This window comes from Coloeus monedula, assembly GCF_965178545.1.
Source record: "Coloeus monedula genome assembly, chromosome: 24".
Lineage (NCBI taxonomy): Eukaryota > Metazoa > Chordata > Aves > Passeriformes > Corvidae > Coloeus > Coloeus monedula.
In genome coordinates this window covers 2,511,703-2,525,792 of record NC_138804.1, presented here as the reverse complement: position 1 = coordinate 2,525,792, position 14,090 = coordinate 2,511,703, and the positions used below count along the sequence as shown (strand labels likewise).

The window sequence follows — 14,090 nt, the reverse complement described above, 5'->3', positions numbered from 1 at the left end:
TTAATTCACTGGCAGTGCAGCAGATAGGATCATGGAATGGTCTGGGTTGGAAGGGAGCTTAAGGATCATCTCATCCCATGGGCAGGGACATCTTCCACTATCCCAGGTTGCTCCAAGGATCGTCCAGCCTGGCCTGGGACACTTGCAGGGATGGGGCAGCCACAGCTTCCCTGGGAAACAAGTGACTGTGACAGGGAGCAGAACACTGAGCCGGGATGTTGGTGGCCTTTTCCAGCCCTCATTTGGGCTGCTGGAATGGCCCAGGAATTTCCATGGCTGCTTTTTAATGGTATTTTTTGCTCTTGCTGTGAGCTCTGTGATTCCCAGTGTGTGCCAGCCCTGGCTGGGCACAGAATGCCAGCACGGTGCGCCTTGGAAGTGACCTTAAAGATACCTCATCCCATGGGCAGGGACACCTCCCACTACCCCAGGCTGCTCCAAACCCCGTCCAGCCTGGCCTTGGGCACTTCCAGGGCTGGGGGAAGCGCTGGCAAAGGGCCTGATCTGTGCTGGGAGGTGCCAGCTCGGTGCCAGCGGTGCCCGGTGGCGTTTCCATCCGTCCCGGGAGCGTGTCCCTCCAGATGGCTGTGGGGGAGGGAGGCTGGCACACACCTGGCTCAGGCTTTGTGTTCCAGGTTTCATTAGTCAGAGGTGCGAGGTGCAGCTCTGCTCTGGAGCTGCTGCTGGCACAGGGCACTGACTCTGCCGAGGGCTGGGGGCTGAGGATGCTCCGGAGCAGCCCCGTGAAGGGGTCGTGCCCTTGCCATCCGTGCCCTGCTGTGCCCAACACATGTTCCCAGCTGGGGGGAGTCTCAGGAAGGGCTGTTTGAAAGGATGGTTTGTGGTGGAAGGAAGAGTTTGTCATGTAAAGCCCCGAGCTCCTCGACTGGAGCATCTGGAATGCTGCTCCAGCGCTCCTGGTGAAGTTCCCAGGCCTTGCTCAGCCACGTTCCCAATAAAAGCTGGGAGCTGCCCCCCGAGCAGGAATTCATTCCTGCTTTCCTCCACCTCCCTGCCATTCCTTTTAGATCCTCCTTTTATTGCTCTGCCAGCTCCTGCTCAGGAAATCCAGGGAAGCACCTGTGGGAAGCAGGAGATGCAGCCCAGGAACTGTGGCTGCTGGGTTGCTGAACGAGGGGTTAAGTTTCCAGCACTCTGATTTTGGCAGCCACAATCATTTCCTTAAGAAATCTCAGCCAGCACAGACATGTGAGGCGGGAGTGTGGGATGCTTCACTCCCTTTTCCATCAGGTTTCTGTTAAATGTGGTGTTTTTACTCCCGAGTCCTGTTGTTCCAATCCTTGGGAATGTTTCTGTGGCTCAGGAAGGTGCTGGGATCTGTGTGAGCTGGGAATCTACCTTTCCTTGCTGTGATGGGAGAGTGTTCACGTGTCTGAACCCCCTCTCAGCCACTGATTTCCTGGGATTTTCCTCCCCCTTGCTGGGCATAGATGGGAGGAAAGTTCTGGGAAAAATTTCAGAGGATCCTAATCAGGAAGAGGGGACATCAGGAGGAATTTCCTCATGGAAAGGGTGGTCAGGCATTGGGATGGTGGAGTCACATCCCTGGAGGTGTCCAGGGAAGGCCTGGACGTGGCACTCAGTGCTCTGGGCTGGGGACAAGGTGGGGATCTGGGATGGACTTGGTGATCTTGGAGGGCTTTTCCAGCCTCACTCCTCCTGGGGTTCTGTGATGGAACAGGAAACTTGGGCAGGAACAAGTGAGGAAATCGTGTCTGACAGGGAGCTGTGCTGGGAACAGGCTCCTCAGGAGAGGTGGGAGCAGCTCTGGTACTGGGGGTGTTTAAAATCAAGCCAGGAGCCCCTCCCTGGCTGATCCTGATGGATTTTGCATCCCTCAACATCTTCATCCTTAAGAGTGGGCAGTGAACCCCTCCTGACCAAAGCAGGGGGGTTTGGCTCTGAATTTGGGCTCCATCTCCGGGCAGTTCAGGGCTCACCCCTCGCGTTGTGTTGCAGCCGACGACGCCTGCGGAGGGACCCTGCGGGGCCAGAGCGGGATCATCTCCAGCCCCCACTTCCCCCTGGAGTATGGCAACAATGCAGACTGCACCTGGACGATCCTGGCTGAGCCTGGAGACACCATTGCCCTGGTTTTCATGGATTTTCAGCTGGAGGATGGCTATGACGTTCTGGAAGTTGCTGGGACAGAGGGATCCTCGCTCTGGTAGGTTCCCGCTGGCATTAATTCCTTGTAGGATGCTTGGGGTGGTGCTCATGGTCTGTGTGGGCAGAGCCAAACTTCTCAGGGTGGTCAGAGTGAGCAGTTTGTGCCTGGAAGACAGGAAATTCCCTGTTTTTCCCAGTGGCTTCCTTCTGAAACTTGGGATTTGCTTGGTGAGCTCTGCAGTGAGCACTGGCTGCTTTAAATCCTGTTCTGTGCAGTGAGAGAGAGTCCGTGGTGTGGCTGGGGGGGAGAAGAAAGAAAGAATTAAAAATAACCCCAAACAAAATCACCTCTGAGAACTCCTCAAGCCCTGCCACGCTCAAGCCTTGGTTTTGCTGAATTTTCTGGTTATTGCTAAACCCGTTGCTGGTGAGGAACTTCTGGAAATGTTTCACCAGATCCACTCGTCCCTGGGACAGGAGACAGAACTCCAACCCCCCTCTCATCCCAGGGGCTGCTTGGGAAATGCTCTCTGAAATATTGCTTTTATTTGGGATAAGGGCCAATATTTGCAGTATTGAGGAGCTGCCCCAGTGCTCTGAAGGGAGGAGAATAAGGAACTGCAGAGGGAATTTGATGTGTTCCTGATAGCAAAGGACAGGGTGAAACTGCCCTCGGCTGCAAATGGTTAAAAGTCCTGGCTGGCAGCAAGTGGAAGGTCCTGGGTGTTGGTTTTAAACCCAACTTCCCTCTGCAAGGGAAGAATGAAGTGTTTGCAATAATCAGGTGTTGCGTGGGATGATCAGCAGCGAGTTAAACCGTGATTATTTGTGAGGATCCCATCGCAAATTCCATTTATTGGAGTGATTTATCCTCGCTGGCAACTCTGGGGGAACGGGACTGGAGCGTTTAGGATGTATTGATGGGAGGGAAGTTGCCATTTACCATATACCAATTGTTTACCATTCCCTGGCCCCCTTGGAAAATTAGATGTTGCTGTTTGATGAAAAAAAGCCCAGCCTGGTTTTATTAGAATTCATTAATATTTTAGGGCACTGCTGGTTTGTGCTGCAGTGAGGATCACTGAGCTGTGCTGGCTGGGAAGATGGATGGAGCTGGTTAAGAAACATTATTCAGCCTGGAGGTGTTGCCAGAGCAGAGCTGTGTCTTGTCATATCAAAAATAAAACAAAGCCTGGCAGAGGGAACCTGCTGGGGAAGAAAAAGTAAAATAAAATTAATAAACTCCTCGTAAATACAGCAGGGAAAAAACTTTAAAAATGCCAGTTGTAGGGAGTGAAATCCTGGCTTCAAGCTGGGCCTGTAGTGCACACACAATCCTTAAAACTGAGGTTAAAGCTGGGTTTAAGGGCGCCGAGTTTAACAGGTGTCACTTTGGGGGATTGTTGGAGGGAATAAGGATGGATTCGCATCCCTGCTCCCCCTCCAGGTGTGCTGCACCCCTGACTCTCCCCTTCCTCCCAGCTCAGCCCTTGTTGGGATCCCCTGGCAGCCCCCTCAGTGAGCCCAGCACGGGCCCCAGCAGCAGGAATTCCCCCCTGGGAGAAGCTGTTCCTGCTTTTTGGGGTGCATCCCTGAATTCCACATCCACAGGAGCCAGCCACACCCCCCAGCCCGTTCCAGGGCACCTCACTGAGCATTCCTGAAGGGAACTTTGCAGTCCCACCAGCGGGATTGCAAAGAAGTCCTGTTTGGAATTTCATCTCTCCGAGCTGGCCCAGTAATTAAATTCAGATGAGTCAGTTCTCAATAATTTTTGCCCGTAGGGGGAAAAAAACCTGGTGCTCCTACCTCGTCTTCACCCATGCTGGTGTGATTCAGCAGGAAAACGGAGCTCAAACCCCTTTTTCCCCTTCTGCCTGTGAAAAAACTGGTTTTAATTATTGGTAGTAGGGCAGGGAGACTTGCAGCCAATTCTCTGGGAGTCTCTCACAGCTGAATATTTCGTTTTCCGAGCGTTCTGAGTGGTTTTAGTCATGGCCAAGGCTGGGCACAAATAAACAAAATTCGTTTTCATCAGGAGGATAATTCCTGTGAGTTTCCAAGCTATGGAATGGGATCTAATGATGGTATTTATGAGCCCATTAACTCAGCACTTCAAGTAACCTTGACTTGACCTGCTCTTAGAAAAACCTGCGTTACCGTTCACCCTCCCGGCTTTAAAAATGGATTTTTTTGGGGGTTTTATTTATGAGCCAGCTTGCTTTAAGTGCCTTCACATTGATCCCACGGCCTGGAGAATCCTGAGCTGGGTTTCCTTTGCTCCCCAGCCTGTTGGATGTGAATCCTGCAGGAAGAATTCCAAGGGAAAGGGCACTGCAGGGCTCTGCCAGGCAGAGCAGCAGGGGCGGAGGAGCTGTTTGAGGCAGATTAATAAAATCACACATTTACAGCTCTCTCAGCTGCTCCCACGGCTCTGTCGGGGGACCTTGGGCCCAGATTGCCTTGACAGGTGAGGAATAAAATCCTGCTGAGCAGGGAGCAGGAGGGGGAGGGAGCAGGCTGGGATGAGCCTGGCGGAGCGGGAAGGGCGAGCTGGGGTCTCCAGGCTGGGAGGTGAGATGGGAAGCACGGCAGGAGCTGCCCTGTTCTCCTTTGGCCCATCCAGGTGTCGTCCTGCCCTGTCCTCAGGGTGTGCAATGCACCTGCTCCAGGGGGAACAAGATGATCTTTGGGGTCCCTTCCAACCCTGACCACTCTGGGATTCTGGCATTCTCTGGTATCCTCACCCCCAGACTTTTTCTTGTCTCCCTTGGGGTTCTCTTCCCTTTGCTTTGTCCCTGAGAGATCTGGCAGGATTAATGCAATTCCTCCCTCTAAACCCAGGGAAAAGAGGAAAATCCCGCAGAGCAGCTCGAGTCCTTCCAGGGCCTGATGGTGTGCTTTGTGTCAGGATCTGCTGGAGCTGGGAGTTCCCGGTGCTGAGGCTGTGGGGAATTGCTGCTGATGGTCCCTGGCTTGTGGCACCTGCTCAGAGCCTCACACCCCAAAACCTGTCAGGCTGAGCACCCAAACACCCCCAAATGGGTCTGATGTGTGCAGCCATGTGTCCCAGCCTCGTGTGCCCTTCCAAGGCTCCCCAGCCTGGGGAGGTTGGGCCTCATCCCAAATCCTGGCCTGGGCTCCTGCTGCTCCTGTGGGAGTGCTCAGAGGGGCTCTGGGGTGGCTGAGGGGACAGCGTGGGACAGCAGGAACTGGGCTCCTGCAGCTCAGCGTTGGTGGCTGCACCCCTGTCACACCTGTACCCATGTCACACCTGTACCCGTGTCACACCTGTGCCCTGTCACACCTGTACCCATGTCACACCTGTACCCGTGTCACACCTGTGCCCTGTCACACCTGTGCCCTGTCACACCTGTGCCCCTGTCACACCTGTACCGTGTCACACCTGTACCCCTGTCACACCTGTACCGTGTCACACCTGTACCATGTCACACCTGTACCCCTGTCACACCTGTACCCTGTCACACCTGTACCCCTGTCACACCTGTACCCCTGTCACACCTGTACCGTGTCACACCTGTACCCCTGTCACACCTGTACCGTGTCACACCTGTACCATGTCACACCTGTACCCCTGTCACACCTGTGCCCTGTCACACCTGTACCCCTGTCACACCTGTGCCCTGTCACACCTGTACCCCTGTCACACCTGTACCCCTGTCACACCTGTGCCGTGTCACACCTGTACCCCTGTCACACCTGTACCCCTGTCACACCTGTACTGTGTCACACCTGTACCCCTGTCACACCTGTGCCCTGTCACACCTGTACCCCTGTCACACCTGTACCCTGTCACACCTGTGCCGTGTCACACCTGTACCCCTGTCACACCTGTATCTCCTGCCACCCCTCTGTCACCCCTGTACCCCTCTGTAACCCTGTCACACCTATACCCTCTGTCACCTGTCACCCCTGTGCCCTCTGTCACTCCTGTGTCACACCTGTATTCCCTGTCACACCTCTGTCACCCCTGTACCTTCTGCTGCCTGTACTCTGTCACACCTGGACCCTTCTGCCACCCCTGTGCCACCCCTGTGCCACCCCTGTGCCACCCCTGTGCCACCCCTGTGCCACCATCCCCGTGTCCCCTCCAGGCTCAGGGAAGGCCGGGATGTGCTGGGCAGCCCTGGCTGAGCTCTGAGCTCCCCTCGGAGTAACTCCATGGTAAAAGTTTGCTCTGCCTGCGCAGGGACAGACCCACATTGCCCTGGCTGGGTTTATTGGCTGCATTTTAACAAATGAAACCACAGAAATCTGTCTGTCTGTCCCATCTGTCTGTCCTGTCCTGTCTGTCTGTCATTTGGTTGGATCTCATAGAGCTCATCTGGGATCTGGGTCTAAACTTAGGCACAGAATAAATCACCGAGCTGCTGCTGCTGCTGCCAGAGGAGGTGTGGGAATGACTCATAATCCAGTTTATATCCAGGATTTGGCTGAGCCCCGGTGTCTGTGGGGATAACTCCGGGGTCCAGCGCAGCAGGGACAGGCAGGACAGGGGAAAGGTGGCACCTTGTGCAGAGCAGAGCTCCTCTGGAGCAGGGAATTTCAGCGTGGTGGAAGTTCAAGAAGGCAGCCCAGGGTTTGCCACACGAAGTTTGGGTTGTGCTGTTGATGCCATGAAGATTTTTTTGCCTTTTCTTTTATACCCCTGTTATACCTTTCTACAACTCCTGTATTCTCAGTGCTCCTTGCCTCCATTCTTGGACTTGTTTGTTAAGCTGAGAGACTCAACATTTTAGAAGCTTCGTAGCCGGGGATCAGTGTGCCCCAGAGCCCAAGGTGCTCTCCAGAACACATTCTGTAAACTCAGATAGAGCCATCCAGGGGAAGGCTCCTTGGGGAGGGGGGCTCACTCGAGCCTCTCCTTGGGGAATCTTTGATAGATCTGCTAATTAGTAACACCTAGAATGAGATACCAGATCTTTTGGGGCTGCATTGCGGGGTGCATTTCAGTGCATATGACCTGGACGTGTGCACCTGAGGATCCTTAAAATAAATCCCAAGGTAAAATCCCTTTTCCCCTTCTAACCGTGTTTGACTCTTGATTTAAGACCCGGGAAAGGCATCACTGTGGGGTTGAACCAGGAGGGAGTGACAGGAAGGTGCTGCCACCACCTTTTCCCCCAGAACGAGAGCTGGCAATTCCAGGGCTGTTTGTTCCACCAGTGGAACCCTCTGGAAACCCCAGCTCCTGCTGAATGAATCGGTTCCATGGGATAAAACCCCCGAGTCCCTTGCTGACTCTGACAGAGGCTGTCTGGGCTGTTCTGGGGTTTCAGGGGATGTTTCTGGTTCTCAGATGGGAAGTTTACTTTTAGGATGAAGATGCTTTCTTTAATAACGAGGCTTTCCAGCTCTTTTATATCCCTGTTGTGTTTAGTGTGGGTGGGAGGGACTGGGATTTTCGTTGGGAATTGTGCTGCTGTTGCTGCTTTATCCTGGTGTCGTGGGCTTCAGATCACAGAACGCTGCGAGCCTTTTTGGGTTTATTTTGGGAGAGTTGCATCAGCTGTCACATTGCCCCAAGTGCCTCCCACTCCTTGAGCCTTCCCTTGTCATTCCCCCCTGGGAACCAGTTTCTCCTCCTTGATTCTCTGCTGATAATCCCATGCTCAGGGAATGCGGTGGGAGAAGCAGGGCTGCAAGTGAGGAACGGCCGAATCCACGGAGTTTATTCCTGGCTGAGTTCAGTTCCTCCCCCTCAGTGCCTCGTCTTCATTTTGCCTCTCCAGCCTTGGCGCTGCATTTTCCTCCCTTGCACAAAAGCTTCTCTACTCTATTTTTTCATTTAATTGGTGCAGAATTCCTTTTGGCTTTGTCCGGCGATTCCCTGGAAAAGGAACCTGCCCCAGCACGTGCATGGGAATTATTTGGCACATTTCCAGCACAGCTGTGCCAGATGTGAGGGCAACACGGGCCCCTCACTGTGCTCCAGATGTTGGGCATCTCCCATGCACCAGGTGAGCCTGGGAGAACCAAGGACCTTGGAATTCCAGGTTCCTCTGGTTGATTTTATTTTCCTTTCTGGAGCTGAGCTGGGAAACCTCCTGGAGCCATCAGCCCTTTCTGGAGGGACATTTCTGAAATTCTCTCATTTCCTGAGACCCCTTGGGGCCATCAGCCCTTTCTGCAGGAGCTCTCCTGACGTTCTCTCTAGTTTTCCTGTTCCTGAGACCCTCTGGAGCCACGAGGGGCATTTCTGAACTACTCTCTTGTTTTCCTGTTCCTGAAAGCCCTTGGGGCCATCAGCCCTTCCTGGAGCAGCATTCCTGAAATTCTCTCATTCCCACTTTCTGTCCTTTCCCTGTTCCTGCAGAGAGCTGAGTTTGGGGAAGGTTTTTGAAGGCATCATCAGCATTTCGGCAGCTCCTCTCAACTCCCTTTTCTCATCACCACGTGCAGCTGACCCTCCCCTCCCCACCACCTGAATCAGTCTCGGAAGTGGTTCCCAATAGTCATTAAAGCTCTGGGATGCTCCAGGATCCCCTCTGGATGCCGCTATCCCGTCCCTCTGTTCCCGTGCCTTGTGCTCTCAGAGCTGCGCGTTCAGGGGTCACAGCTTCACGTGGTGGTGCCTGGTGAGAAACTCCTCAGTGTGGGCTCCTAATGAACCAACCCCTTTTCTTTATATCAAAGCAGCTTCTGATCCTGCCGTGGCGGCCCCGCAGCTTTCAGCTCCCAGTTTTCATCTCGGAGCTGCCTGTGAAGTCCATGGAAAGGCTCTGGCTCCGGAGGGTCTGTGAGCCAGGATTGTGTGGTTTGGAATCTGCTTTTGGGGCTGCCCCTGCTGCTGCTCCTTGTGCAGCTTCCTGGGATAACCCTGCAGGATCCTGCAGACTTTTCCCAGCACCCCAGCGTGGGTGGGAGCCGAGGAGGGTCCCTCTCTGTCCCTGCTGTGCCTCCCCAGCAGCTGCTGTTCCTCGCAGGGATTCTGAAAAGCAGATTGCTTCCAGTGATTCTCATCTCACACTTGCCACTCTCGGGTGGAATTTGTCCCGGCTGTAATTACTTTTATTTGCAAGCTGACAAGAATTATCCTGCCCTGGGCGTGCACAAGGCTGGAGCTGGGAAGGGTTTTGTGTGTCTTGAAAGAGCTTCTTTCATCACCAGTTAAAACCCAGAAAAATGGGAAAGTTTCCTTTCCCTCTGCAGTGATTTGAGCTTCCCCATTGCAGGAACTCCTGGATCCTTTATCTGGAATATTCAGATGTTTTTCTTTTTCCATAGGACTGGGAAACGTGGATGAAGTGGCTTTTGAAATCCCTATTTAAATGCCACTTACGTCTTCTTTGGGGTCTGGAGAATCAACTTCCTTATTTAATTCCGTCGTTCTTCTTCCCAAAGCGTTTATGTGCTTTTAATTGGAAACTAATCCCACAAAGGCTTCAAAGCCCTAAAACTTTGCTTTAGTAGGGAATAGTCTTCCTGCCAAATCCCCTTCTCTCTTGGAAGGTGTCTTCCCTGCGGAGAACATTCTGGAGAAGGTGGAACCAGAGCAGTTTCGAGTTCCTGGGAGCAGTGGAGGTCCTGTGGTGGGGAATTTCCAGCCTTTGGAATTCCTGCCCTCCAGGCTTTCTTGAATATGGATTTTCTGTGTGGAGAGCAGGAATTTGTAGGTCAGGGAGCTGTTTCTGCCTGCTGGAGCTCTGGATTCCGGGAGGCAGAGCTGATGGCTTCCCAAGGGAATTCCAGCCATCCCTGAGCATCCTTGGTGCTGTTGGGAAGTTCAGGGATTGGGAATGCTTTGGACAGAGAAGTTCCTGCAGGGTGGTGCTGCCACAGTGTCCCAGAGCTCCCAGCAGTGCAGAAATAACTGGGAAGTGCTGGAAGGAAGGGTAAGATGGGATGTGGAGGTGTTCCATAGTTTTTTTATATGTTCCTGGGGGAAAGGGAAGGTTTCAGCTCCTTCCTGAAGTCGTGGCTGATCCTGGAGCCAGCAGAACCCACTTTTCCCTGCCATTCCTTCTCCTGGGAAGTATCTGCTTCCCAAATCCTGCCCTGGAACATGGCAGGGAGAGAGAAACTCCTGGGACAGGGGACCCCTGAGCTCTCCCCATCGTGTTCCAATCAAACAGGATCAGATCCCATTCCCACTCTCCCTCCAGTCTTTTCCAGGCATTCATATGATGAATTCCATTTGCTGCACAGTGGAAAACTTTTAATGACTATTCAGACTGGCAAGAAGATGCTTTTAGGCTGAACATGACCCTGATAATGGTTTAATTGCCCTTTTAATCCCAATTTGTCTTTTCTTTGTTGTTTGGTCACCTCAGGGGCAAAGATCCCCATGGAAAGGCCACTGCTGTGTGCTCCTGCATCCCAAGGGGATGAGGTGCTGGCAGGGAAAAAACATCCCTGAAGGTCATTAATTCTTAATTTCTTCCTGTGCTTGTCCTGCAAAGACATTGGAAGAGTAAAAAATCGAGGTTTTTGCAGGAACCCTCAATAGGTGTAATCTGAAGAGAGGTTTTTTGAGGCTGAGTCTGACACGCCTGGCTGGAAGCTGAGAAAAATACTGAAACCTCCTTCGGGATGTGACCCAAAAGACAGACTGTAAAGCAGTGAATAACACCCGGATTTGGCAGGGCAGGGAGGCTCGAAGTGAGAGCAGGGGATGTTTCGGGTTGTTGTAAAAAGTTGGAAATCTGGGATGCTCTTTAAAACACCTGTCACAGTGGAACACTGATTCTCCCAGCTAAAGCAAGCATTTGGACACATGTTGGTGGGAAAGATCAGTGCCTTCCCCCCGAGGTGTTCAGGAGCTGTCTCTGCCTTCCCGCTGCGTTTCCCGTGTTCAGACGCCAATTCCTGTCATTTTCGGGAGGCTGCGGCGCCGTTCGCTGTGGCTGTGCCCGTGTGGGGAGGTCTCCCTTTGCACTGGGATCCAGCTCGCTCAGGGAGCTGCGTTTTGGTGTCAGATGTGTCTGCCAGAGCTGATAACAGCCGTGTTCTACAGCGCTCCTTATCAGCAGCTTCAAAGGGAGCAGCGCAGACACCTCGGCTGCTTTCAAAGGCCTCTCCCTGCTGGGCTTTCTCCAGGCCCCACTCTGGGATGTTTTCCTCCTATTTACAAGTTGTTCCAAGGATGGAATCGCTTCGTTTTCAGATGTCGGCTGCCTCACAAAATCTGGTTTAAATGCTCTTTGCCTGCTGGGTTTCCCTGGCTGGGTTCGCTGCTCCCCAGATCCCAGCGTGTGCCCCTTCCCTGGGCTCGCTTTCCCTCGCTCCCTGGAGGTGGGAACCACCCCTGATGGATCCATTGCGTGCTGGATTCATCCCTCTGCTGTTAAAATGATGTTTTGGGGGGGTGTCTGGGCCTCAGGGGAGGAAAATGTCAGTGTTTTGAAGAGCAGGGAAACACTGACGTGTGTTGGAGCGGTTCCTCTTGATAGGGCAGAGGAAGCAGAGTGTGGCATGGAAAAACTTCTGAAGTTTAGAATTGGAATTGTGTTTTCAGAGCTGGTGTTTGTTACTCCTGTGGTGTTTTCAGAGCTGGGCTGTTGTGTTTGTTACTCCTTTGGTGTTTTCAGAGCTGGTATTTGTTAACCCTGGTGAGTTTTCACTGCGGTCTGTTGTATTTGTATAAATACCTGGGATCTCTGTGTCTTGACACATCTGGAGTACAAACCCATATCTATCTATTTATTGTTTAGCCAAACTTCTCAGTTTTCCAGCTCTAGTCCAGGCCTGGGGGCCTCTTGGCCTTGAGTCCCTACCCTGCAGTTCATGTGGCAGAAAATGACCCCTGTTCTGTTGTTTGCTTTGCTGCTGCTGCTTTAAAAGCTAAAGGTGCCCTGGCAGGGATCAGTGGGATGATCAGGGAAGTGCAGGGTCTGTTTTCTGTTCTGGATCCGTGAGCTGTTCACGGGGGAGCTGCTGGATTCCTGAAGGGAGAGGGAATTGCCCAACAGCACTTGGGGATTGTTTAATGCACCCTCACCCGAGCAGGGTCAGATCTGAGGGGTGAAACCCCAGCTGAGCATCCTTGGGGTTGATTTGCCTTCCAAGGGCTTGCTGTTTCCTTAAGGAATTAGTCCAAAACCTGAGAATGAGCTGTCAGGCAGGAATGGGGGGGATTTCTGTGATAATCATGAATTCCACAAGCTTCAAAATCCAGTGTTTTCCTGCCTGCCCTGGGAGCTGCCACTGCTGCTGGCTCCTGGCATGGGATGGTTTTGTCTCCCAGACTGAAATCTGGTCCCATCAGCTGTTAAACACAGGCACTTAAGCCGAGGATCTGAGCTCAGATCAGGCTGCCCAAAGCCCAGATGGAGGCAGCTCCTGGGGCTGGATCCAGGGAATTGGAGAGTTTTGCTCCTTGGCACAGTTCTGTTCTGTCCTGGCAGGTCGGGATCTCTTCAGCTCCTGCTGGGCCTGGCTCTGACACTCTTGGCTGTTTTTCAGCAGGGATTGGTTGATTTTTGCCTCCCAGGGACCTTTCTTGTGGCTGGATTTGGGAGTGGGGATCAGGAAAATGCCTGGGGCATCAGTAAATATTGGAGGATTAGGAATAAACAAAATGCTGTTGACAATTCATGTCCAAGGCCTGCTTTCCTGGCTGGAATTCCCACAGAATCATGGAGTGGTTTGGCTTGGAAGGGAACTTAAAACTCATCCAGTTCCACCCCCTGCCATGGGCAGGGACACCTTCCACTGTCCCAGGCTGCTCCAAGCCCCATCCAGCCTGGCCTTGGGCACTGCCAGGGATCCAGGGACAGCCCCAGCTGCTCTGGGCACCCTGTGCCAGGGCCTCCCCACCCTCCTAGGCAGGAATTCCTTCCCAATATTCCCTTCCCAAGTCCATTTCTCCGTCTGTGAAAGAGCAGTGACACCTGAATCTGTAAAGTTCTGGAATACCAGGAGGGTTTGGGTTGGAAGGGAGCTCCAAGCCCATCCATTCCCATCCCATCCAACCCTTCCACTGTCCCAGGGTTCTCCAAGTCCCGTCCAGCCTGGCCTGGGACACTTCCAGGGATGGAACATCCACAGCTTCTCTGGGAAATCCAATAAACTGTTACAAAACCTGAAAACTCCATCAGCCCTTTCCATGCTTTTAAAGCAGTTCTGTTCCTTTGATAATTCCCAGTTGGAGCACAGGGGGAATTCCCATCTCTTCCTGCTCTCCTTTATCCCTTTGTCTTTCTCCCACTCTTTCCAAATTAATTCTATAATCATCCTTTAAATGATGGAGCAGGTCAAATTAGCTCTTTTAGCTGGAATTACCTGCATTAAAGATCTCCCTTAAAAAAGAAAGGCATAAAGGTAATTAATAGCTTCAATTATTATAATGGGGCTTAGCTTGTGCTTTTCTCTTAGAAAAACCTGGTTTTGATACGTCAGCTGTTCTTAAAAGGGGAAAAAAATATCAGAAGTGCTTCAGGCTGGAAGTTGGCACGAAGGAATTTGGAAATCAGGTTGTTCCATGTGTAATGTGAGAGAATAAATTCCTCCCATTGATCCTGGAGCAGTGCCCTGTGCTCCCAACAGCCCAGTGGGAAGGGCAGTGTTCAGAGAGGATTCGGGTTTTTTTGCCCGTTTTTTTGCTTTGTGTGAGTTTAAAAACCAAAGGATATTTGTTCAAAGCCACCCTGGAATTTCTGGAGCCTGGAAGCGAATCAAAGGCAAGGGGAAATGAGAGGGACATCTTGAAAGAGGTTTCAAAGCTGCTCTGTGGTGGCTGAGGGGGAGGCTGGGATGGCAGAGCTGATTCGGGGCCGTGGGGCAGGACCCAGGTGATGGAACAGGGAGCTCCCGTCAGCCCCGGCGCTCGGGGTCCTGCCCCAGGGAGGGTCCCAGGCTGGCATGGGCAGGAGGGACCTGGGGATGCCCAGGGCTCCCTGCTGCTCCTTTGGATTTGCTTCTGCTGCTGCTGGGCTGCTGGGTGCTGTGCCCAGCTGGGCGCTGTGCCCAGGTGGATCCCGTATCCAGGTGGGTTCTGT

The 14,090-nt window shown here is 52.8% G+C and overlaps 1 protein-coding gene across 1 annotated transcript in view; it reads left to right on the top strand.

Moving 5' to 3' along the window:
* The window catches only part of CSMD2 (CUB and Sushi multiple domains 2), a gene marked incomplete at both ends in the record, with an annotated part of 303,868 nt that overhangs the window by 84,109 nt on the left and 205,669 nt on the right, over positions 1-14,090 (top strand). The window contains one exon of the mRNA XM_082296608.1: positions 1,981-2,188. Within this exon, the coding sequence (XP_082152734.1) occupies positions 1,981-2,188 (208 nt within the window). The remainder of the gene's footprint in view (positions 1-1,980; positions 2,189-14,090) is intronic.